At 50.9% G+C, this 23,762-nt stretch overlaps 1 protein-coding gene across 2 annotated transcripts; it reads left to right on the top strand.

Annotated features, from left to right (window-relative positions):
• The first annotated feature begins 1,667 nt into the window (after window positions 1-1,667).
• On the top strand, window positions 1,668-23,279 carry MEOX1 (mesenchyme homeobox 1). Of its 2 annotated transcripts, XM_002827474.4 has the most exons (3): window positions 1,668-2,563; window positions 20,011-20,183; window positions 21,637-23,279. In XM_002827474.4, the coding sequence occupies exons 1-3, from the start codon at window positions 2,095-2,097 to the stop codon at window positions 21,757-21,759; spliced, it is 765 nt and encodes a 254-aa protein (XP_002827520.2). In that variant the 5' UTR covers window positions 1,668-2,094; the 3' UTR covers window positions 21,760-23,279. The 2 variants fall into 2 exon arrangements, with proteins under 2 accessions (XP_002827520.2, XP_003778877.2); XM_003778829.4 differs by lacking the exon at window positions 20,011-20,183 and having other exon boundaries at window positions 21,637-23,259.
• The last annotated feature ends 483 nt before the right edge of the window (window positions 23,280-23,762 follow it).

Below are 23,762 nucleotides of genomic sequence, written 5' to 3'. Positions count from 1 at the left end.
TCTTCCTCTGCATCTGGCCTGCTACAAACTGAACAGCAGGACACCTGAGGCCAAGTGCTGATTCCACCATTTCTTAGCTGTGTGAGTCTGGGCAGCCCAGTCATCCATCTGAGCCTCAGTTTTGTCATCTGCAAAATGGAGACATAATTCTTACTTATCCATCCTAGGAAAGTTGTGAGGCTCAGAGAATTGTGTGTGCCACAGCTAAGCCCTGGGCAAAGCAGAGATGAGTCTGGTTGGCAGCTATGACCCCATCCACTCTACTGGTCTACAACACTCTGACCGCTTGTTCCAGAAGAGGGCACATCTTTTCATATGTGCACCCCTCCCCATCTTTTACAGCTGTTCCTGCTCCCAGGATGTGTATCTGACTGGAGTTTCTGGATTAAAGGCAAGTCGTTGCTTCATTCCACATCCCTGGGTGCCCTTCCGCTCTTCCTAGGAGCTTCTCCTGCACCCACCCCCCAGGGCCCCACCTCCAGGCAGCAGAGCTAAGACCTAGGGGCCCCTCCTCAGGGAACCCTGGCAGTCTTTGGAAGCAGCCAGCAGAGACGCTGCCGTTAAGGTCCATGCCTGTTTCTGCCCCCATCCTGCTGCTCTGGGCCATGGCAATAACCAGTAGGGAAGGAGTTCTGGCCCCTGGGTGTTAGGAATGTCGTCCTCCAAGAAATTGCATTAACCCTCTGAGAGACCAGCAGGGCGCAGCCATGAGGAAGACTGATTGGGCATCGAGATGGCACTTGGGCTGGCTGCCCTGTGATGTGCACCAGCCCGGAGACCCACGTGCCTGCTTGCCAAAGAGGCTGCTTTGGGGAATGAGGAGCCCCTGATTCCTATTGATTCCTATTTCCCTACCCCAAATTCCTCGGAAACCTCCGCCTCTGGGGGATGAGAAAGGGAAGCAGGTGGGTGGAGGTGAAGGGGGCAGGGAGCAGGTGGGAGGAGACCCGAAGAAACTTCAAGGAACTTATTTAAGAGCCTTGCCATTGCTGTGAAGAAAAATGACTTGAACCTCTCTAGAGAAGAGTGTGGCTAATTGGCATGTAAGTTGGAGGTTAAAGAGCGGAAGGAAGAATCTGATTGTTTTTTTAAGTTACTGAGAAAGTGAGAATGTCACTCTGGGCAGAGAGAAATTCTTTTTTTCTAGAGTGTGCCTTTCTTTATACCACAGACCATACTGGGCCGCTGAGACTTGCAAAAAAGATTTCTTTTAATCCACCTTCCTTTTTCGCAGGCAGCAGTAGAAGGGCCTTTAAATCAAATGCAATCACCAAGCTTGTCTCTTGCTCTTATTCCTCATTTCACTCCCTGGAATTTGGCATTTGATGGATTCTGGATCTGACTTAAGGCTTTTTCTAAATCCAAGACTTGGGGAATTTTGTTAACAGTGCAATAAAAATAACTTCATAGTGTTACAGGAGGCACATTAAAGACGGTGTGTGTGTGTGTGTGTGTGTGTGTGTGTGTGCTGCTCTCTTTCCTTCAAAAAAAATACAGACAATGTTTCTTTAAAAGTCTCCATCTGCAAATCCCATTAGATGTGCATATAAGGTTTCTGATGATTAATAGTTGCCTGCTAGGGTTTTGGTTGGAGGGGATCTTGTGTGTGTGGGTTAACCCCTCCCTCTCCTCTCTCACATTTCACTTCAGAAATTTGTCACTCTCTCCCCACCGCAGGATTTAAAAGTGTGTCCCAGCAGCCCTGGTCCAGCCCTCTGCAGGCATTTGCTCTGGGCTCCAGGACGAGCTCCCCGTCAGCTGGTGCGTCTGGGTTGGGACAGTGAAAATGTTTAGTGTCATTGGCGACAAATACACATACAGGGGATCCCAGTAGGTAGGCTGGTGCATTGGAGGGGCAGGAGCAAGCCCGACATAGGTGTGTGCACACACATAGGAGTAGCTGGCCACATGTGTGTGTACTTTAAGGAGAGACTTTAGTTTTGGGGTTTTTTTTTTTGGTTCCTGGGGTAAATTTTCTGTTGAACATTTTTCCCTCCTATTTAATTTTTTTTCTTTTGCATTTTTAAAAATTTGAACATAAAAAGTATAAAGAATCAAATATTTGAAAGGACTGAGGCGTGCAGCAGACAGCAGATGGATCCCGCGGCCAGCAGCTGCATGAGGAGCCTCCAGCCCCCAGCCCCTGTCTGGGGCTGCCTTCGAAACCCCCACTCGGAAGGCAATGGGGCCTCAGGGCTACCCCACTACCCGCCCACCCCGTTCTCCTTCCACCAGAAAGCAGACTTCCCGGCGACAGCGACGGCAGCGTACCCTGACTTCTCAGCCTCCTGCCTGGCGGCCACCCCACACAGCCTGCCCCAGGAGGAGCGCATCTTCACTGAGCAGCACCCCGCTTTCCCACAGTCCCCCAACTGGCACTTCCCTGTCTCAGAGGCCCGGCGCAGGCCCAACTCAGGCCCGGCAGGGGGTTCCAAGGAAATGAGGACCAGCAGCCTGGGCCTGGTGGACACCACAGGAGGCCCAGGTGAGGACTGCGGGGTGCTCGGGAGCACTGCCAATGAGACAGAGAAGAAATCATCCAGGCGGAGAAAGGAGAGTTCAGGTAGGTGGCTCAGGAGCAGCTGATCATTCCTTTACTGTGTGACCTTGGGGAAGTTACTCACCCTCTCTGTGCCTAGGTGCTCTGAGCATGAATTTCTGTCTAGCCTATCCAAATGCAGGAGACTGGACCAGTTACCTTTGGGGTTTCTTCCACTGAGAGTTCTAGGATTCTCTGGTGATGGGGACCATGTCTGTGTCCCAGCACTCCTGGGCCCCAGGAAGGGTGTCCCAGCAAGAGAATGAAACAAGATCAGCCAGGATTTGGAGGACACGTGAAATGGATCCTGTGGGTGCAGACTGGTGAGGGCTGGTGAGGGGCTTTCCTGAATCAGGCTGCCATTGAGTCATGCTCCTCCCCACCATGCTTTGGCCAGCCCCAAGTGGTCCTAGAGCCATAGGGCTCGCTTACCATGGAAGTCAGCTGAGGTTAAGGCTCTGAGAGCTAAGACTGAAGCTGGGACCCTGGGTGGCCACCCAAAGCCAAGGCCCTATGTGTCCAGGAGCCTAGAGGCAGAGAAGCAGGCCTGCGGCTTGGATGGGAGAATCAAGGGGTGAGGGGGTGATAGAGGGCTGAGGTTTGGGGCAGACTGCCCACCAGGTATCACCCTGTGGAGCTGGGCCACGTCCAGGCCAAGGGGACAGACAACTCAGCATGATGAGATCTGGCTGACCCCCTGGGAAGGCAGCCCTGCAAGGAGCTGCAAGGGATGGGCAGCCTCTGAGAGAGTCAGGGAGGCAGGCAGCCAAGGGAGTCCGTGCTGGAGTCCCAGAGGCTGGAGGATGAGGTTGGCCTATTTGTTAAGATTCCAGCTAAAGCCCTTCTCTTCCCCAGGGTGGGGACCTGCTACTTCCTCACCTCCCCACCAGGCCCTCCCTGGTTGCTCACTCTGCCTGTCCACCTTTTGTCTGGTTCCTTGTCCCGGCCTCATTCAGAACAAAGCAGTGACCAAGCCTCCTGCCCGCGCTGCCCTGTTTTCCTCCTGACAGCCGCCCTCAGGGGCACACCTGTCTGTCGGAGCCTGTAGAGGACCTTCCCATGGGGCTAACCAGGGCAGGACAGAAAAGAAGGACACCAACCAACAGGTGGGAATGCTTTGTGCTTTGCTTTATAAGCACCGCTTTCCTGAGTTTCTGCTCTTAGCCAAGCCCAGGAATGCTCTGAGATGAATAAAGGGGTCTCACCCAAAAAAGCTCAAACTGAGAGGAAGAAGAGGCCTGCAGAGGTGTGTCAGCAGTGGGATGTGCCCTGATGGGGAGGCTTAAGGTGCCATGGAATACCGACGTCAGCTCTTTTGAGTCCCACGGGTTTGGGAGATGGGGACAGCAGGTTTTATTAGTACCTTGATTCTCTCCATCTGCAAAATGAAAGACTGAAAGTTGGTGAGAACACAGAAAGAATGGGGTCAAACTAGAGTGAGCATCTCATCTCCATTTGCCCAGGACTTTTCCAGTTTTAGCACTGAAAATCCTGTCGTGGGAAACCCCACAGTCCCAGGCAAACAAGAGAATTGGTCACCCTAGAAGTAAGCTCAAACCCCAGGCTTCAGGCCCCCGATATCACCCCCTTCAGAGATTTCAAATGCAGTCCTCATTTTGAAATGATATTTGGTCTGTCTGCTTGAAGAAGCCCCTTCTTCAATGGGTGATAGGAACCCTAACAGCCCTCGCGGCTGCTAAATAGAAGGGCCCTTTAAACCGCCAGCCAGTTAGATCCCCATCCCGAAAATTAACTCATCCTACCCCTGGTAGGAAATGTGCTAAGGATGAGAAGCAACTCTCAGCGACTTGGCTCTGAACCCGGTTGAAGAGCTTTCCCCTTGGTGGCGGCACCCAGCACTGTGGCTCCTTCCTCTCTGCCACTTTCCAGGGAACTGAGAGCCAAGGGCATTGGGAAGGGATAGCAAAGCCAAGAGCCTGCTGGGCTCAGGCGGAATCTTCCAGCATTCTGAGTCTCAGCAAAATCCAAATGTACCAGCTCTCTTTTTGGCGAGTGGCCGATGGCCCTGCAATGCAGAGAGAGCATTCACACTAAGCAGCTGGCCACCCAGGAGTACAGGGACACCCTCTGCTGAACGGCCTGCATGCTTCAGGGTCAGACTTTGGTGGAGGGAAGTTCCCATCCGCAGGAGCCCTGAGCTTCCCTAAGGGTCCCTTCAGGAGCACCAGCAGCAGATGAGGCAGGGCCCAGCGAGCTGACTGTCACTTATCCCCCTGTGATTCCAGACAAACTCGCTGTTCAGCATGGAAATCTTTATTGCCCTGATGCTTGCGTCCTCCTTTGGAATTTAACTGAAGGGGAGGGAGGAGGCAAGAAAGATCAGCTTTGTAAGAGCCCAAAGAAGGGGGAAAGCGATGCAAGGCTCATGACCTACTCCAGGAATCTGGAATTCAGCTCAGAAAAGGCAAACCCACAGACAGCCCCCCACCCAACCCTGCCAATCCTGAGTCTATAATTGAATCCTCTCTCCAAAATTGTGATATTTTGTTCATTATAAATTTTTTGCTTTATTTTTGATTTTAAAAAATATTGCCTTAAAATATTCTTTTTTTTTTTTTTTTCGAGATGGAGTCTCACTCTAACGCCCATGCTGTAGTGCAGTGGCACAGTCTCAGTTCACTGCAACCTCTGCCTCTTGGGTTCAAGCAATTCTCCTGTCTCAGCCTCCGGAGTAGCTGGGATTATAGGCGCACACCACCTCTCCCGGCTAATTTTTGTATTTTTAGTAGAGTCCGGGTTTCGCCACGTTGGTCAGGATGGTCTCAAACTCCTGACCTCATGATCAGCCCGCCTCGGCCTCTCAAAATGCTGGCATGAGCCACCGTGCCCGGCCTGCCTTAAAATATTATTGATCTTGACTACAGAGGGGTTGGGCATGCCCTTGCATTTGGGCCTCCCCAAGTCCAGGCTGAGTGGTCCCCGGAAGGTTAACCAGCATTGATCAGAAACGTGTTTTCCATAGTTCCTCCCAGCCAGACAGACAGGCTGCAGTGTCAGCATGGCAACTTTTGGCTGCATGACTTTGGAAAAGTTCTTAACTTCTTCCAGCCTTTGTTTCCCTAGCTGTAAAATCGGAATATAGCAGTAGCACCTTCCATAGAAAGTCTCTCTGTGAAGGTTAGATGCAGTGATCTATGAGATTAACTCTGTGCCTGGCACATAGTAAGAGTTCAATAAATAGCAGCTGTGAATGGTATTAGGCCCATATTTCCTGAACCAGCCTTCAGAATATAAGGTCTGACAAATATTTCTATATTTATGGGGATGGTGGAATAGAATATTTCAATTATGCTGTCTCAGAAATTCCTGAGTCTAGGGAACTTCTGGCAATCATTTTGGTCCAGTTGTCATCAGGAGCATGGAGCTCAGAGACCTGCTGGAGAGGTTATGGGGTGAGTTGGGCCTGGCAAATGCACCCCATATTGAGTGGCTGAGAAGCCTCCAGAAATGGAAAGTTTGTCGCAAGAGGAACGTTCTCTGCTCTCCCTTCCTCCTCTGCCATCTCCTTCAACTGCTCCCCGCTCACTCCCAGTGAAATCTGGAGCTGATCTACTCAAAGAAATTATCAAGAAAGCAAGGGTTGTCCGGGCGCAGTGGCTCATGCCTATAATCCCAGCACTTTGGGAGGCTGATCCAGGCGGATCACCTGAGGCCAGGAGTTCAAGACCGGCCTGGCCAACATGGTGAAACCCTATCTCTACTAAAAATACAAAAAAAAAAAAAAAAAAAAAAAAATTAGCCATGTGTGGTGGCAGGCACCTGTAATCCCAGCTACTTGGGAGGCTGAGGCAGGAGAATAGCTTCTTGAACTCGGGAGGTGGAGGTTGCAGTGAGCAGAGATCACACCACTGCACTTCATTCAGCCTGGGTAGCAGAGTGGGACTCCATCAAAAAAGAAAAAAAAGAAAGAAAGAGAAAGAGAGAGAAAGGAAGAAAGGAAGGAGAGAAAGAAAAAGAAAGAGAAAGAAAAGAAACAAAGAAGGAAAGGAAGGAAGGAAGGGAAAGAAAGAAAGAAAGAAAGAAAGGAAAGAAAGAAAGAAAGAAAGAAAGAAAGAAAGAAAGAAAGAAAGAAAGAAAGAAAGAAAGAAAGAAAGAAAGAAAGAAAGAGAAAGAAAGAAAGAAGAAAGAAAGAAAGAAAGAAAGAGGGAGAGAAAGAAAGCAAGAAAGCAGGGTTCCTGGCCTTTGGCACTTCCCCACCCTGGAGACCAGCACGGTGTTATCTTACCCAAACCACTCCCAGCCCCAGGCCAATGGGGATTAAAGACCCCTGCTGGCAGGGACAGCTGTGAGGCCGCTGTTGTTTTCCCCCAAACTGTCCTTGCTACTGTGGTTGTCTTTAATTTATGGGAATGAGGGATTTTGCGGTGGTTTCCTGATGGGGTTCAAGGGAAGGTTGCGTGTGATTAGAGTGGCTACAGGTGAATCCGATCGCCCGCCTGGGAAAGCCATGGTGCTAGAACTCAGCACTGCTCCCTCCTGCTCTCACGTCCTCACTCTGCTGAGACGTGCCTTTAATCAGACGTGATTTGTCTCATCCTTCTTCAGCTCCAACACGTGTGTTCCCAGAGCGGTCCTGCCCCAATTTCTCTTTGCAAGACCTGCTCTCTGCCTTCCCCCGCCCAACCACAAATTTGCCTAAGGTATAAAACTCCACAAACAGGCCTCTCTCTCCTCTTTTCCCTCCTGATGCCCCTTTACAGGCCACCTCCCCACCCCAGGTCCCCTCCACTACCCCTGCCACGAAGCCACACCAGGGGACTGACCTTGCAAACACATCCTGCATTTTCTTCCCCCTCTCTGACTGTGCTCTGGTGGTTTCTCCTTGCCTAGAGCACCCTCCCCTTCCCCATACTTCTGCCTGTTGAAGTCCTACTTAAAAACCACCCAGCTCAAAAACAACCCCTTCCAAGAATATTTTTGTCCTTCTTTTTCAAAAATTTATAGCTACATTTGTATATAACATAGTATCAAAGAAAGCTACAGTTAAGAAATTTTAAAGTCTAGTATCTGCTAGAATCTGTGTTGATTTTCTCACTTTAGCTTGCAGTTGTTTCATAAAGGAACTCTTCTGAGGTTTCTTACCTGGGACATCTTATATTTGAAATCTCCTTTTTTAAAAATTGGGGTCAAATACACATAACATAAAAGTTACTGTCTTAACAGTTTTTAAGTGATACAGTACAGTAGTTGTGCAATCGATTTCTAGAACTTTTAATCTTGCAAAACCGAAACTCTATCTCCATTAAACAACACCCCTTTTTCCCTTCCCCCACCCTCTAGCAATCACCATTCTACTTTCTCTTTCTAAGCATCTGACTATTTTAGATACCTTACATAAGTGAAATCATGCAATATTTCAACCAGGTTGTAGCAAGTGACAAGATTTTCTTCTTTTTTTTTTTTTAGAAAGACAGCGTCTTTCTACGCTGCCCAGGCAGGTGTTGAACTCAGGGCTTCTAGCAGTCCTCCCACCTTGGCCTCCCAAAGTGCTGGAATTATAGGTGTGAGCCACCATGCCTGGCCTCCTTCTTTCTGAAGACAATAACATTCCATTGTATGGATATACCAAGTTTCTTTCTTTTTTTTTTTTTTTTGAGATGGAGTCTCACTCTGTTGCCAAGCTGGAATGCAGTGGCGTGATCTCAGCTCACTGCAACCTCTGCCTCCCGTGTTCAAGTGATTCTCCTGCCTCAGCCTCCTGAGTAGCTGGGACTACAGGCACATGCCACCACGCCCAGCTAATTTTTGTATTTTTAGTAGAGACGGGGTTTCACCATGTTGGCCAGGATAGTCTCAATCTCTTGACCTCATGATCTGCCCGCCTCAGCCTCCCAAAGTGCTGGGATTACAGGCATGAGCCACCGTGCCCGGCCACCAAATTTCTTTATCCATTCATCTGTTGATGAACATTAAGGTTGCTTCCATCTCTTGGCAATTGTGAATAATGCTGCAATGAACATGAGTGTGCAAATACCTCCTGGAGAGTGTATTTTCTTTTTCTTTTTTCTTTTTTTTGAGACAGGGTCTCACTCTGTCACCCAGGCTAGAGTGCAGTGGCGCAATCTCAGCTCACTGCAAGCTCTGTCTCCCGGGTTCATGCCATTCTCCTACCTCAGCCTCCCGAGTAGCTGGGACTACAGGCACCCGCCACCACGTCCAGCTAATTTTTTGTATTTTTAGTAGAGATGGGGTTTCACCGTGTTAGCCAGGATGGTCTCAATCTCCTGACCTCGTGATCCGCTGGCCTCAGCCTCCCAAAGTGCTGGGATTACAGGTGTGAGTCACTGCGCCTGGCTGGAGAGTGTATTTTCAATTCTTTTGAGTGTATACCTCAAAGGGAAATTGCTACATCATATAGTAATTATATTTTTAATTTTTCAAAAAAATTATTTATTATTAGAATAAAAAATAGAGACAGGGGTCTCGCTATGTTGAACAGATTGGTCTTGAACTCTTGGCCTCAAACAATCCTTCTGCCTCGGCCTTCCAAACTGCTAGGATTACAGGTGTGAATCACTACACCTGGCCATATTTTTAATTTTTCCTTTTTCTTTTTTTTGAGACGGAGTCTTGCTGTCGCTCTGGCTAGAGCGCAATGGCGTGATCACGGCTCACTGCAATCTCTGCCTCCCAGGTTCAAGCGATTCTCTTGCCTCAGCCTCCCAAGTAGCTGGGATTACAGGCATGTGCCACCACGCCTGGCTAATTTTTGTATTTTTAGTAGAGAGGGGTTTTACCATGTTGGCCAGGCTGGTCTCGAATTCCTGACCTCAGGTGATCCGCCCGCCTTGGCCTCCCAAAGTGCTGGAATTACAGGCATGAGCCCCTAATCTCCCCTTCTTATAAGCACATCAGGCAGATTGGATTGGGACCCACCCTAACAGCCTCATTTTAACTTAATCCCCTCTTTAAAGGCCCTATGTCCAAATAGACACACTCTAAGGTACTGGGGTTAGGGCTTCAACATAGGAATTGGGAAGGGAAGCACAATTCTGCCCTTGTACAGGGACTGTACGGGGACAGGAACAAGGGACAAGGTTCAAACTGTGGCACAGACCCTTCAGTTGAAAACCCCTTTAGTGAAAGCAGCACCTCAGATGTGTGCCCGACCCCAGAGTTTTCCTAGCTCAGGGTCCTGTTGGCTGGTAGAGCTTTTCCACTGAGACAGGAAGTTGTTTCTAGCCACAAGCAGATCCCTGAATTCCTATCTTACTTACACCAAGTACAGACATAAAAAGTGGAGGCAGTTGGCTGGGTGCGGTGGCTCACACCTGTAATCCCAGCACTTTGGGAGGCCGAGGTTGGCGGATCATGAGCTCAAGAGATCAAAACCATCCTGACCAAAGTGGTGAAACCCCATTTCTACTAAAAATACAAAAATTAGCTGGGCGTGGTGGCATGCACCTGTAGTCCCAGCTACTCAGGAGGCTGAGGCAGGAGAATCGCTTGAACCTGGGAGGTGGAGGTTGCAGTGAGCTGGGATCATGCCATTGCACTCCAGCCTGGGCGACAGAGCCAGACTCTGTCTCAAAAAAAAAAAAAAAAAAAAGAAAGAAAAAAAGTGGAGGCAGTTTTAGGAGTGCATCTCTAAAGAAGGGAGCTGTTTGACAGAGGAAAGGAGAAAAGAGGCATGGGCTGGGCGCAGTGGCTCATGCCTGTAATCCCAGCTATTTGGGAGGCCGAGGTGGGTGGATCACTTGAGGTCAGGAGTTTGAGACCAGCCTGACCAACATGATGAAACCTGTCTCTACTAAAAATACAAAAATTAGCTGGGCGTGTTGGCTCACGCCTGTAGTCCCAGCTACTCAGGAGGCTGAGGCAGGAAAATCGCTTGAACCAGGGAGGTAGAGGTTGCTGTGAGCCAAGATCGTGCCACTGCACTCCATCTGGGGAGACACAGTGAGATTCCGTCTCAAAAAAAAAAAGGCAATGGTAGGCTGGGCACGGTGGCTCACATCTGTAATCCCAGCACTTTGGGAGGCTGAGGCTGGCGGATCACGAGGTCAGGAGATCGAGACCATCCTGGCTAACACGGTGAAATGCCATCTCTACTAAAAATATAAAAAAATTAGCCAGGCGTGGTGGCGGGTGCCGGTAGTCCCAGCTACTTGGGAGGCTGAGGCAGGAAAATGGCATGAACCTGGGAGGCAGAGCTTGCAGTGAGCCGAGATCACGCCACTGCACTCCAGCCTGGGCGACAGAGCGAGACTCTGTCTCAAAAAAAAAAAAAAAAAAAAAAGGCAATAGTAGAGATGAGAATGAAATAAATGAACAACCCCAATAAGTGTCACCTGGGTTGCCAGAGTGATGCCAAGTCCCATACAAGTGACCTCATGCTCATGCTCACCCCCTTGCTGGGCCACGATACAGTAATAGGAGGAAGGGTGGTCAGAGACTAAGGTCAAGTGCATTAACCAGGTAGCCCTGGTTCAGGTCCCTGATCCACAACTTCCTGGCTGTGTGGACGTGGGTGAGTCCTAACCCTTCCCGAGTCCCAGTTTCTTCTGAGGAATGAGGATAACAGTACCTACTTCATAAGGTGGGTAGCTGTGGGACTAAATGATATCAGAGATGCAGAGTCCACAGCCAACACTTGGTAACCCCTGGGTCCAGTTTTCCCAAATCTGCATATGAGCACCCCTTTCTCTTTAAAGTCCTCCCCTGATGCTGGCTGGCTGCATCAGGTTTCCCACGTTCAAAAACAGGCCAGAGTGTCCTGAGCTCTGCTGGAGTCTTTCCCCGCTGCCGTCAGCCGGGCCTGCCTGACTCTGACGGTGCTACTGGCCTAGGGTTGTGGCAGTGCTGGGTGGAGTGTGGTTTGACGGGTGCACAGCTGCAGCAGCCCCTCTTGTCCCGAGTCCATGTCCAGAACCCCTAGTGAGGAAGAAGTTTTATGGTCCAGAGTGGCCAGCGTGGGAGGGGAGATAGCAACTCCACACTCAGCTAATATCCCTCTGGGCATCCCCGGCCTCCTGATTAGAGCTCCTGACCTCCTCTTCTGACAAGCAAAGAAAGCTCAGAGCCCAAAGCAGGACTCAGGCTTTGGCCACCATCTGAACTCAGAGGCTCCAGCACAAATCCCACGCCTGGGCCTGCTCAGGCCCCGATCAGGTACAGTCGGAAGCTCTGGAGAAAGTCCATTTCTGCTGAAGCAGCAGGATCCCGACCAACATCGAAGAGGGAAAAGTCCACTGAGCCCGTGAGCTGTAAGAAGGTCAGCCCAGGGGTCGCCTCAGCTCTGCTCCGCCACTCTCCCATGCTAGGGACTCAGGAGTCCTGCCCACTCACTTATTTCTCTGGCTTGAATAAATCAGGGGCACTTGGGCCCAGGGAGGGGGGATAATTCAGAGGCAGAGAATCCTTTCTGCCTGAGAGACAGGACTCACAGCCCCTGCAGATCTCCAGAGCTGGCCCTTTTCCCCAACTCCCTCTCTGCCCATAACTTGGGCTTCTCACCCAGTTTGGCTCCCTGGCCTTTGGCCAGGACCCACTCCCATCCTTTTCTTTTCTTTTTTTTTTTCCCCCTTGTTTTTCTTGCATGCAGAGGTGGAGGAACAGTGTGAGTAGTGGGCCTGGGTCTCAAGCCCACACTTCCTTTGGTGACAGCTGAGGGTGACATATGGAACTTATAAACAAAACCCAGAACTACCCATGCCTCTCCCTATCCCCTCTTGAAAGCTGCTGCGCTTCCCCCTCACCAACCCACCCCACCTGGGACTCTCAGCAAAGACTATAGCACCAGACTTTTTTTTTGAGACGAAGTCTCGCTCTGTCACCCAGGCTGGAGTGCAGTGGCATGATCTGGGCTTACTGCAAGCTCGGCCTCCCAGGTTCATGCCGTTCTCCTGCCTCAGCCTCCCGAGTAGCTGGGACTACAGGCACCCGCCACCATACCCGGCTAATTTTTGTATTTTTAGTGGGGATGGGGTTTCACCGTATTAGCCAGGATGGTCTCGATCTCCTGACCTTGTGAGGTCCACCCGCCTTGGCCTCCCAAAGTGCTGGGATTACAGGTGTGAGCCACCGCACCCGGCCAGCATTATGCATTTTCATTCCAGAAGAACCTGCCTCTCTCCCGTGAAACATCCCTTGAATTCCCCGGCCCCAGAGAGGCTGGAGCCCTGCCAATGTCTCTTTAGGCCCCTACAGGAGAGGAAAAGGGCCTGGACACTGGGGTGGGGCAGGGCTCAGTGAGAAAGTCAGGCCAACCCCAGGAAGCCAGGGAGATCCTGGATGTGAACATCCAACCAGTCTCGGGCTGGCTCCATCCCAGTCTTGTCTATTTCGATGGGCTTTGACCCTTCCTTCTGAGGTTGAAAGTAGGAGAGCTTAGGAGGACATCAAAGTGTCTATGCTGTGACAGTGCAGGAAGCCACAGACACCGTTTTCAGAGGATTTGCCAAGGTTTCACCTACTGATGTCATGCTCCACATATTCCCTTCTTTTTCCCTCTCTGGGGAGTCCCAGGGAGACAGATCTGAACCCAGACCCAGACAATGTCCCTAAGATAGGCACAGCCTCCATACTCATCCTCCCCTGAGGGCAGTGTGACATGAGGCTATAGCCCTAGACTGGTCCCGGGGGCCTTGGGCAAGTCATTTAGTCTCTGGGTCTTAATTGCTCATATGTTCAACGGGCTAAAGTGTACCTTACCTACCTAATGGAATAATTAGGATACAATAAGAGACAGCCCAATAGGGTGGAAAGAGCTTCCTATCAAGAAAATCTGGGTTCTAGGCCCAATTCTGCCCCTAATTTGCTGTGTGTCCTTACAGGAGTTCCTTACCTTCTCTAGGCTCACCTATAAAATGAAAAGGTGACATTGATCATCTCTAAGTCCTTCCTACCTCTATTTTCTATGATTCTGTAGTATCTGTGAAAGCCTAAAAGAAGTTCTCTTTGGAGGAAAGAAATCCCTTGTCAACTGCAAAGTGCTATTTGAATGTGAGGCATTTGGCCTCCTGTCTGGTTTGGATAGGAATTTATGTAAATTGGTGCCCTCAGTGTTGGACTGTAGAGTACAGAACTCCAGAAATATTCAGACAGAAATGGGTCTGTCTGAACCTCCTTGTAGCTCTGATAAAGCTGTCTGTTCACTTTAGGAAGCCCTGCCAAATGTGGCAGTTACATATGAAATAATTTGCCCTGGATGGCATGGAAGCTCATGGTGGAAACCGCAATCACACGCACACCATTTGCATTTCTCTGGGCAGTTGACTGGTCCCTCACAGCCCTGCTCCAGTGGAGGATGAGGGCTATGCAGGGGCTGGGGCGGGGCAGCTCCTCCCTAACCACAGAGGCAGCCCTCTAAGGGCCAGCATCCTCCCTCTGCAGTCCTGGAAGAGGCAGCTGCGGCCCCCAAGAGAGAAGCAGCGCAGGAGGAGTGATGTGGATTGCCATGTGACACATCTAGTTGTTGTGCCTGGAATTGTGGAACTCTGAAGGCTGCAGCAATAGTGGCCTAGGCCGGGTGCAGTGGCTCATGCCTGTAATCTCAGCACTTTGGGAGGCCGAGGCAGGTGGATCACCTGAGGTCAGGAGTTTGAGACGAGCCTGGCCAACGTGGTGAAACCCCATCTCTACTAAAAATACAAAAATTAGCCTGGTGTGGTGGCAGGCACCCATAATCCCAGCTACTCCAGAGGCTGAGGCAGGAGAATCGCTTGAACCCAGGAGGCAGAGGTTGCAGTGAGCCGAGATCCCGCCATTGCAGTGACCAATCTCCAGCCTGGATGACCAAAGTGAGACTCAGCCTCAAAAAAAAAGAAAAAAAAAAGCTGAAAGGCCAGACATTTAAAAGATAACCCTTTCACACAGGTCTGGAGACGTGGTGCCTTAAGGAGCATAGTGCTCTAACTCTGCCCATGAGTCATCTCAGATATAATCTCCAATAGAACTCTTTCTGATGGTTCTTGTGAACAGAGCTTCAATGATATGCCAGGCACTGTGCTAGGTGTTAACGCCCGCTATCCAGCTCCTGTTACTTCTCAGCCTGATCAGCACAGCGGGTGTAGCTATTCTTGCTTTGCGAATGAGGAAATTGAAGCTCCAAGAACCTAAAGGACTTGCCCAAGGTCCAAAAGCTCTTCCTCAGTGCCTCACTCACCTACGAGTGCTAAGGCCCAGGTTCACCAACAGGTCCTCCGACACGTCTGCATATATAACTTCCCTCCACACAGCTCGAGGCAGGGGGAGAGAAATGGCCCAGCAGAGCCCTGATCATTGAGCCGTGGGAAGGCTGGGGAGGGCTTTGGGAAAGAGCACACAGCAAGACCTCAGATCTGACTGAAGGGAGGAACTAGGAGCTGAGACAAGAATACGTGAAGCTGGAAGAGCCTCAGACTTCATCAAGGCTAGGGGTTCTCAACAGAAGAGAGAGTAGAGAGTGTAGGGCATCAAGGCTTATGTGCTGGGAAGGAACTCTGACACCAGCTCCCTGGCAGGAATAGAATCCAGTCCAATCCCATACTTCTACACATGGGGAAACTGAGGCCCACAGAGGAGAGAAAGGCTCCCTAACAAAGTTGTACTATCCTGGGAACAGACCATCCTGGGAAGCATGAGTTAGTTTCTTTTTTTTTTTTCCTTTTTTTTTTTTTTTTTTTTGAGACAGAGTGTTTCTCTGTTGCCCAGGCTGGAGTGCAGTGGCACCATCTTGGCTCACTGCAAGCTCCGCCTCCCAGGTTCATGCCATTCTCCTGCCTCAGCCTCCCCAGTAGCTGGGACTACAAGTGCTTGCCACCACGCCTGGCTAATTTTTTGTATTTTCAGGAGAGACGGGGTTTCACCATGTTAGCCAGGATGGTCTCGATCTCCTGACCTTGTGATCCGCCCACCTTGGCCTCCCAAAGTGCTGGGATTACAGGCGTGAGCCACTGCACCCAGCCCAGCATGAGTTACTTTCATGTGGCAGGGTGCACAGGAACTGTGCCCATGAACAGGGTGACCGAACAGCTCCCAGAAACGGCATGCAAGTGCTCATAGTGTTTCCATCTTGCTGAATATGTTGCAATTTGTAATACTGTTGCAGAACAAAGAGAGTGTAACTTCCACTTCAGCTTTCATAGCTTGCTTCCCATACTTCTGGTCCCTTCATCATTTCCAACAGTGGTGAACGTTGATCCCACTCGGGGAAGTTGACAAGGGACAACCGCCCTCCCAGAGCCAATATCCATCCCACCCACCGTTAGTAGGTATTGCCCCCAGGTTCACACAGGGAGTTAGCTGAGACCATCAGTTCCCAACCCAGGCTTCTTCTTCCTGTTTCCTCTGCTGGAAATCGGCATTGGAGCCCCAGAGGCTAAATCAGGGCAATAAGAGACAGGAGAGGAGAGGTGGCCAGGGATGAGGCATAGCTTGGCTGGCAGTAGTCAGCTGCCCTATGTGCAGAACTGGGGTGGGGGAAGTTGTTTGGGGGGACACTATGGGGCACCTGTGCACACCTAAGCAGGCCTTGGAGGAGGGTAGATGTGGGTAGCAAACAGGGTGGTGACCCCAGGACCTCTAGAAGGGGTGACAAGCCCAGCTGCCATGGTCCAGCTCCAGGCCCCAACCTGGGCCAGCCAGCCAGGAGATATGGAGAGCTTTGGCTCTAATCAGATGGATCTGGGTTCAAATCTCCCTTCTGTCACCTAAAAGCTGCCAGGCACACTGGGCAAGTTCCTGGGTCTGTCTGAGGCTGGCTCTTCTGTATAACAGGATTATTTAGCAAACACTTAGCAAGTAATTTTTCCTCTTCTCTCTAGGAGAATTATATGCAGAACTGGTTGGGGGTGGGGTAGGGGGCAGTTGTGCCAGGTACAGAAGCAACTATGGCTAGATGCTAGGGTGAGAAAAAGTGTTTCCCTGGGGAGACAGCTATTAATCAAATTATCACACAAACCCACGTTAAGAGTGCTAAAGGGGGTAAGAACAGTATCCACTCATAGGCTGCTGTGTGGTGAGGTTAAAGCCGCAGATGCCTCTGGGCACACACAGAAACCGTCAAGAAGTGCAGGTGTTTCTATCCCAGCCCTTCAATGGCATCTCGTGGAGCTGAAAAATTGGAGAATTTATTTGTCCAGCACTTTTAGATTTTTTTTTTTTTTTTTTTTTTGAGACCGAGTTTTGCTCTTGTTGCCCAGGCTGGAGAGCAATGGCGCAATCTCGGCTCACGGCAACCTCCGCCTCCCAGGTTCAAGCGATTCTCCTGCCTCAGCCTCCCGAGTAGCTGGGATTACAGGCATGAGCCACCACGCCCAGCTAATTTTTTGTTGTTGTTTGTATTTTTAGTAGAGACGGTGTTTCTCCATGTTAGTCAGGCTGGTCGCAAACTCCCGACCTCAGGTGATCCGCCCGCCTCAGCTTCCCAAAGTGCTGGGATTACAGGCGTGAGCCACCGTGCCTGGGCACTTTTAGATTTTAATAGCATTTTGCCCACACATATTAACTCGTTCAGTCTTCCAATAACCCTAGGAGGTAAGTGAAATTGTTTTCCTCAATTTCTTGATGAGGAGACTGACGCCCAGAGAGGCTAAGTGACTTCCTCAAAGTCTCCAGCATGGAGATTCAGGATTCAAGCCTCTGCGCAAGTCCTCTGGGCTATCCACTCCCCGCAACCGTGGAAAGCAAGGGCTGGGAAACACTAAGCCTCGGGACGGGAGGAGATTGGGAAACCAGTCCCCGACCGCGCCCGTCGTCTAAGCCCGGGTTTCCTGCCTCTCTCCGGGCCCGTGGGCCGGGCTGTGCTCCGGGAAGCCCGTCACCCGCTTGTGACCGACCCTCCCCGGCCTGCTGCCAGGAGGGGGCGCGGCGCTGGCAGCGGCCAAGGCCGGAGGGCTTCTCGGGGACCCCGGCCCGGGGCTGCGCGTCCTTCCCTCCAGCCCACGCTCCCGCTTCCGGAGGGGTCTGGACCTGCCTCCTCCGGCCTGGAGCCAGAGGCCGCCGGGCAAGCAGCCCGCGCTAGGAACTCGGCCCCCTGCCCTGCTCCCCGGGCGCGCCCCGCGGGCGGCCAACCCGGATCGGACGCGGACCCCCGGGCCAGGGTGCCACGACACCCCTGACTCGGGCACCGGGACTATCAGGCCCCTCCCCCGCCTTCTCGAGTTCCCGGAACGGCGGCACCCACTCCCCTTCCATCCCCCGGCGGAGGCCGCGGACGCGCAGCGCGAGGTGGGCCAGGCCAGGCGCCCAAATCACTTTACCGTGCGCCTCCTGCTCGAGAGCCGCCCAGCCCAAGGCAGTGGGGCGCGGAGGCGGAGGACGGGGAAAGCAATAGAGGGAGGTGCTGGGTGGGGGAACCAGCTAGGCTCAAAACTCCAAAGCGGATCGCCGGGTTAATGTGGGATTCCTGCCTCGCCACCCACTCCCAATGCGGCTGCTTAGCCGACTGCATAGGCGGCTTCTCTGCCTTACACTAGCGGGTCTGAATTCCCCAGCCCAGTCCCCCAGGTAGCTTAGACCCGGCCTCTGAAAACAGAGGATCCCTCCTTCCAGCACTCCTCGCCAGCAAGACAGAGATGGGTCTTTCAGGGAGCAGGACGTTGGGGCGCAGGTTTCGGTAAAGCACCTCACTCGGAGCCACGGTCTCCGTGTCTATAAAATGAGGACAATGGGCCGGGCGCGGTGGCTCACACCTGTAATCCCAGCACTTTGGGAGGCCAAGGCGGGCGCATCACCAGGTCAGGAGATCGAGACCATCCTGGCTAACACAGTGAAACGCCGTCTCTACTGAAAATACAAAAAAAAATTGCCGGGCGTGGTGGCGGGCGCCTGTAGTCCCAGCTACTCGGGAGGCGGAGGCAGGAGAATGGTGTGAACCCGGGAGGCGGAACTTGCAGTGAGCCGAGATCGCGCCACTGCACTCCAGCCTTGGCGACAGAGCGAGACTCCGTCTCAAAAAAAAAAAAATAAATAAATAAATAATAAAAATAAATAAAAAAAGATAATCAGTGAAGCAAACGACTTTTAAATGTTAGAGCCCCGGGCTCCAGCAGCCATTCCCTGGCCACGTGGCATGCATTGCGAGTTAATTGTGTAGATGTGTGGTCTTCTTCCCACCTCCTCCCCACCCACTACCTCCATTCATTAAAGTGAAGGTAGAGCTGCCTCCCACCTGTCTGCTCAAGAGATAACCATTCAGCCCCTTTTATTTTTCAGGACTTTACCGTTTGTAAGCCCTTCCTACATTTTTTTTTTTCAAGACGTAGTCTTGCTCTGTCGCCCAGGCTGGAGTGCAATGGCGTGATCTCGGCTCACTGCAGCCTCCGCTTCCTGGGTTCAAGCGATTCTCCTGCCTCAGTTCCCAAATAGCTAGGATTACAGGGGCGTGCCACCATGCCCAGCTAATTTTTTGTATTTTTAGTAGAGAGGGGGGTTTCACCATGTTGGCCAGGCTGGTCTCGAACTCCTGACCTCGTGATCCGCCCGCCTTGGCCTCCCAAAGTGCTGGGATTACAGGCGTGAGCCACCGCGCCTGGCCCCTACATATTTTTCATTTGAACAGTATGTGTGTGTCAAATCGCCTGAATTTAATTCTTGTCTCCCACACTCCCTGGCTGAATAAACTTGGACAATTTGCTTAACTTCTCTGTGTTCGTTTTCTGGTCCATAAAGTGAGACTAATACTAGAATCACTTGGTTGGGCTATTGAGGAATAAGAGGCTAATATATGTCAGGTACAGCACCTGGCACAGAGTGTGTCCCCTGACCCTGTTGGCAGTTATGACTGAGCTCCACTGAATCTAACATGCAGCCTCCTTCAGAGGGCTCCAGATGGCTTTCCAGACTTGGCCCTCTGGAGCAGATTCTGATTCGGTAGGTAGGTCTGGGGCAGGCCTGAGATCCTTCAGGTCTGAAGGATCTCATCAGCTCCCTGGTGCTGCTGATGCTGCTGGCACCCAGGCACTCCTTTGAGTGGTGAGGTCTTAGAGCAGCGGACTTGACTGTGCACCAGACGCATCGGGAGGGTTTGTAAAAATAGATTGCTGAACGCCATCCCTAGAGTTTCTGACTTAGTAGGTCTGGAATGAGGCTAGGATTTGCATTCCTAACAAGCTCTCAGGTAATGCTGATGCTGCTGATCTGGGGACCATAGTTTGAGGCTTTGTTTTAGAGCATCTCACCCCTCAAGCTTATGGCCACCAGTAATGTCATGCTGGGGGGTGGGCTGGGGAGTAGAGGTCATTAAGCAGCCAAGAGTAGCTTCTTGTGCTTTGGGAATAAGAGAAAGTTCGGGGTGGGGGGAGGGTGGGAGGCAGGTACCTGAGATTGGAAACCAAAAATAAAAAAACTTCCCAGTTCTAATATTGGTAAGACACCAGAAGGAATAAAAAGGACAGTGTAGCTTTTTTCTCAGCATCCTGTAAAAATAAGGGAGACTGGGAAAGACTGCCTAGTTGCTCAAGGGCAAAAGAAAGGGAATGGAGTCTCCTTCAGCCCATGTCTTCCCGTTTGGGGTCCTCTCTCCCCAGACAACCAGGAGAACAGAGGAAAGCCGGAGGGCAGCAGCAAAGCCCGCAAGGAGAGGACGGCCTTCACCAAGGAGCAGCTGCGAGAGCTGGAGGCAGAGTTTGCCCATCATAACTACCTGACTCGGCTCCGCAGATATGAGATCGCGGTAAACCTGGACCTCTCTGAGCGCCAGGTGCGCCCCCGGTGGCCCCTCCTCTTCTTTGCTCTCTCATCTCCCTCCCTTCCCTCCTTTCCCACCACCCTTCCCTGGACCTTCTCCTTTTTCTTCCTCCAGCCAGTCCAGCGGTTTTCAACTGTGGCCGTACCTGAGAATAGCCTGGGGAGTTTTGGGTTTTTCTGTTTTTTGTTTTTTGAGACAGAGTCTCACTCTGTCACCCAGGCTGGAGTGCAGCGGCGCGATCTTACTGTAACCTCCACCTCCCGGGTTCAAGCAATTCTCCTGCCTTAGCCTCCCAAGTAGCTGGGCTACTGGCATGCACCACCACACCCGGCTAATTTTTGTCTTTTTTTTAGTAGAGGTGGGGTTTCACCATGTTGGCCAGGATGGTCTCAAACTGCGGACCTCAGGTGATTCGCCTGCCTCGGCCTCCCAAAGTGCTGGGATTACAGGCGTGAGTCACCGTGCCCGGCCCCTGGTGAGATTTTAATAGTGCTGATGTCTGGGCTCCACCCCTAGGGATTATTTTAATTGGCCTGGAATGGGATACAGGCCTCAGAATTTTTCAAAGGCCCCCTAGGTTATCCTCACATGCAGCTAGCTTGGGACCTATGGTCTGGCTATTCCCAAACTTGAGTATATGTTGGAATCCCCCAAGGCACTTGTTCAAAATGTGGATTCCGGAGGTCTGGAGAGAGATTTTACCATAATGAGTGGGCCTGAGAATATGTATTTCTAGTACGTTCTCCAGGTGATCTGGATATGCAGCTGGTTCCTGGGCACACTTTGAGAAAAACTTCCCTGGCTCTTTGTTTTGGACTTTCCCTTCAGCCACCCCACACCCCCACACCCATGCTCTAATACGGAATAATAGTAATAATAACAGTAATATTTGATAGCAGATTTCAGTTGACAGAGCACTCTGCCAGAGGGCTGGATATTGAATCAGAAGACTTAGATTCAGATCCTGCCTCTATCACTTTTCCTAGCCCTGGGACCTCTGGGTCTCCATCTGTAAAATGGGATCATAATCCTGCAGGTAATACTCAAGCTCAGATGAGAAAATGTGCTGATCAGAGCTATCTAAACCAAAAAGTGCTCTATAAATGTGCCTAAGGATAAGGCTGATGACCTCTGCTCCCAGACCCTTGGGGAATGGAGGTAGGGGGCAGGGGGACCTGGCACAGGCGGGTCAGGGCATGTGAAGGGGGTGGGGCCGATGCAGAGTGCTTTTAGAACATGTTTCCCTGTCTGGGGCTTTATCCGAAGCCACGAGACAGACCTCTGGGCAGATTGGTATGTCCTCTCTTCGGTCTTAGTTCCTGGGGCCTTTGAGGGAGTAAGGAGTGGTAAGTGATGGTTTCAAGCTGGGGTCCCTGGAGTTACACCCTGGCTAGCCTAAGCATTGACATGGGGAGGAGGTCACACTGGCCCTGGAGTGACCAGGCTCCTTTGCTTCCTCCCCCAGGTCAAAGTGTGGTTCCAGAACCGAAGGATGAAGTGGAAGCGTGTGAAGGGAGGTCAGCCCATCTCCCCCAATGGGCAAGACCCTGAGGATGGGGACTCCGCAGCCTCTCCAAGTTCAGAGTGAGATTCTGCAAGGAGGAAAAATGACTAAGGACTGAGCCCCCACCCAACTACCCCCACCCCAATCCCACCTTCACCCTCTTCCTTCCCCAGCCAGGGCAGCCTCTCCACATCTTTCCCTGACTCTTGGATATGAAACTGCCCAGCATTCCTGGGAGTCTTAGGATTTTCCAGGAAGTTCTGTCCAGCCTCTTAGCAGCCTCTTCCCTAGGGCCTTTGCTCCCACACTCTTATGGAATCAGACAGAGATCCTACCAGGCCGGATGAATCTGGAAACAGCTTCAGAGATACTGCTTCTCAGGGTCTCTTGGCTGCCACCCATGCCTCCTCCTACTGCCGTTCTTCTATGTCAGCCAGGCCTCCTCCTGGTCTGGACACCACCTGGCCTGGTGGGAGAGGAGCTTTGGAACCAGCTGGTGACTCGGAAAGTAAATGCTTCAAAAGGAAGGAAATGACGGAGACATATGCCCTTGCTCACCTTCCTCTGTAGGCTGCACATCTGAGGCTTTGGGGCCCCTTAGTTGTCCCCAAACCCCAAGAAAAATCAGAATGAGGAGAGTCAAGGACAGCAACTCAGCTGCTGCAAGCCAGAAACCCATCCCTGTCTCCAAATTTGTTGGCTAAGTGGGGACACTTCTGAGCACTGACTAGAGAAGACAGAAAAATAGCCCGATGCAGGTTTCGGTGTCCCCATATAGGCCCATCCACACAGGCTTGACTGGGTGGGCAAGAATGAACCCATGACAGCACCTGCTGCTTCAAAATCAAAATCAATTTAGGGATACAGCAGGGGCTGTTGGGCTGTGCTCCAGAGAAAAGGAGCAGCTACTCCTTTTAAATCCACGATTTCTGGATTGAAAACCTCTCCAGATGCCGAGTTGTTGGGCGGAACAACTAGGGACTGAAAACAACGTAGAGGCTGGAAAGTGTCCCCTGCATTCTGGAGGGGAGGGGAGATAATAAGGAGGGCTGCTGGGTGAGGGCCTGGAGATGTGGAACCATGGAGTGGAAGGTTCTCCAGTGACAGTGTCCTGTGACTGCAAAAGGGGACAAGAAAATCCCTCTTCCTCCATGGGATGGATTTAAGCTCTTGCTGTGTGTTCTACAAATGCTGTTATTGTGGGAGGAAATGCTAGGTTTTTGTGTGTGGACTGCCCAGACCTCAGCCAGGTCTTCTGGAGATGCCACTTAAGGACTGATGGCCAAAGAGCATGGGGGACTGAAGCCCTGGCTGCCTCAGCGCTCTGTCTCCCAACACCAGCTGGTGTTGCAGAGGGAGGTCAACGTGAGTTTGGATCTCTTGTACGCAGATGTAATCATTCACATGTAAAAATAACCCCACCTCCCCACCCCAAAAAGGGCAAGAGCTGTGGAAAATGATTGCCAAATGAGATGGCTGGTTACAGCATGATTTTTTCTAAAACATACTTCATACATTTTCTTAAGATTACATCAAGCTAATTGTGCAAGGTCAATTCACTTTGTAAGAAAACTCTCGGAGAAATAAAATCAATAAAAAGCAAAGTTCCCAGGCCTTTTTCTTTGCAGAGCGAACAACCACAGCTCTTGTGTGCAACCTTCTGATTGACCAGACAATGTCTAGAAGCAAGAGAAAAAGGGAAGAAATGATCTAGACCGAGCTGTCCCCTTTAGTTTTTCAAAAGGTGGGTACAAAATATAATTGGTGCCAAAAAAAATTTTTCTCCCACGCATATGTATGGTCTTCATTTCTCATTGTAAAAGTTTAGCTTTCAGTTTCCCTAAACTATGACCTATCAAATAGTCAATGTTTTGTAAACAAAAGATGAACTCTTTTGTTAATAAAGGAACCTTGACCACAAAGTAACCATCCCTAATGTTTAAATTCAAAGTTTAGAGATTTTATTTTTCAAGGTAGAAAAGTGCATATTAATAGTAGTAAAAAATGACATAAGAAAAAATATCCCATATTTTGTCTTTTTTTTTTTTTTTTTTTTTTGGAGACAGAGTTTCGCTCTTGTTGCCCAG

The sequence above is a fragment of the Pongo abelii genome, chromosome 19 (assembly GCF_028885655.2).
Source record: "Pongo abelii isolate AG06213 chromosome 19, NHGRI_mPonAbe1-v2.0_pri, whole genome shotgun sequence".
Taxonomy (NCBI): Eukaryota; Metazoa; Chordata; class Mammalia; order Primates; family Hominidae; genus Pongo; species Pongo abelii.
The sequence above is the reverse complement of the archived record's forward strand: the minus strand, read 5'-3'. Positions and strand labels throughout refer to the sequence as shown.

Excerpts from the sequence above, each read along its gene's own strand:
- MEOX1 (XM_002827474.4), top strand. The coding sequence starts at position 2,095 with ATGGATCCCGCGGCCAGCAGCTGCATGAGGAGCCTCCAGCCCCCAGCC. Across the intron at positions 2,564-20,010 it reads GCGGAGAAAGGAGAGTTCAG|ACAACCAGGAGAACAGAGGA; the intron begins GTAGGTGGCTCA and ends CTCTCTCCCCAG. Across the intron at positions 20,184-21,636 it reads TGGACCTCTCTGAGCGCCAG|GTCAAAGTGTGGTTCCAGAA; the intron begins GTGCGCCCCCGG and ends TTCCTCCCCCAG.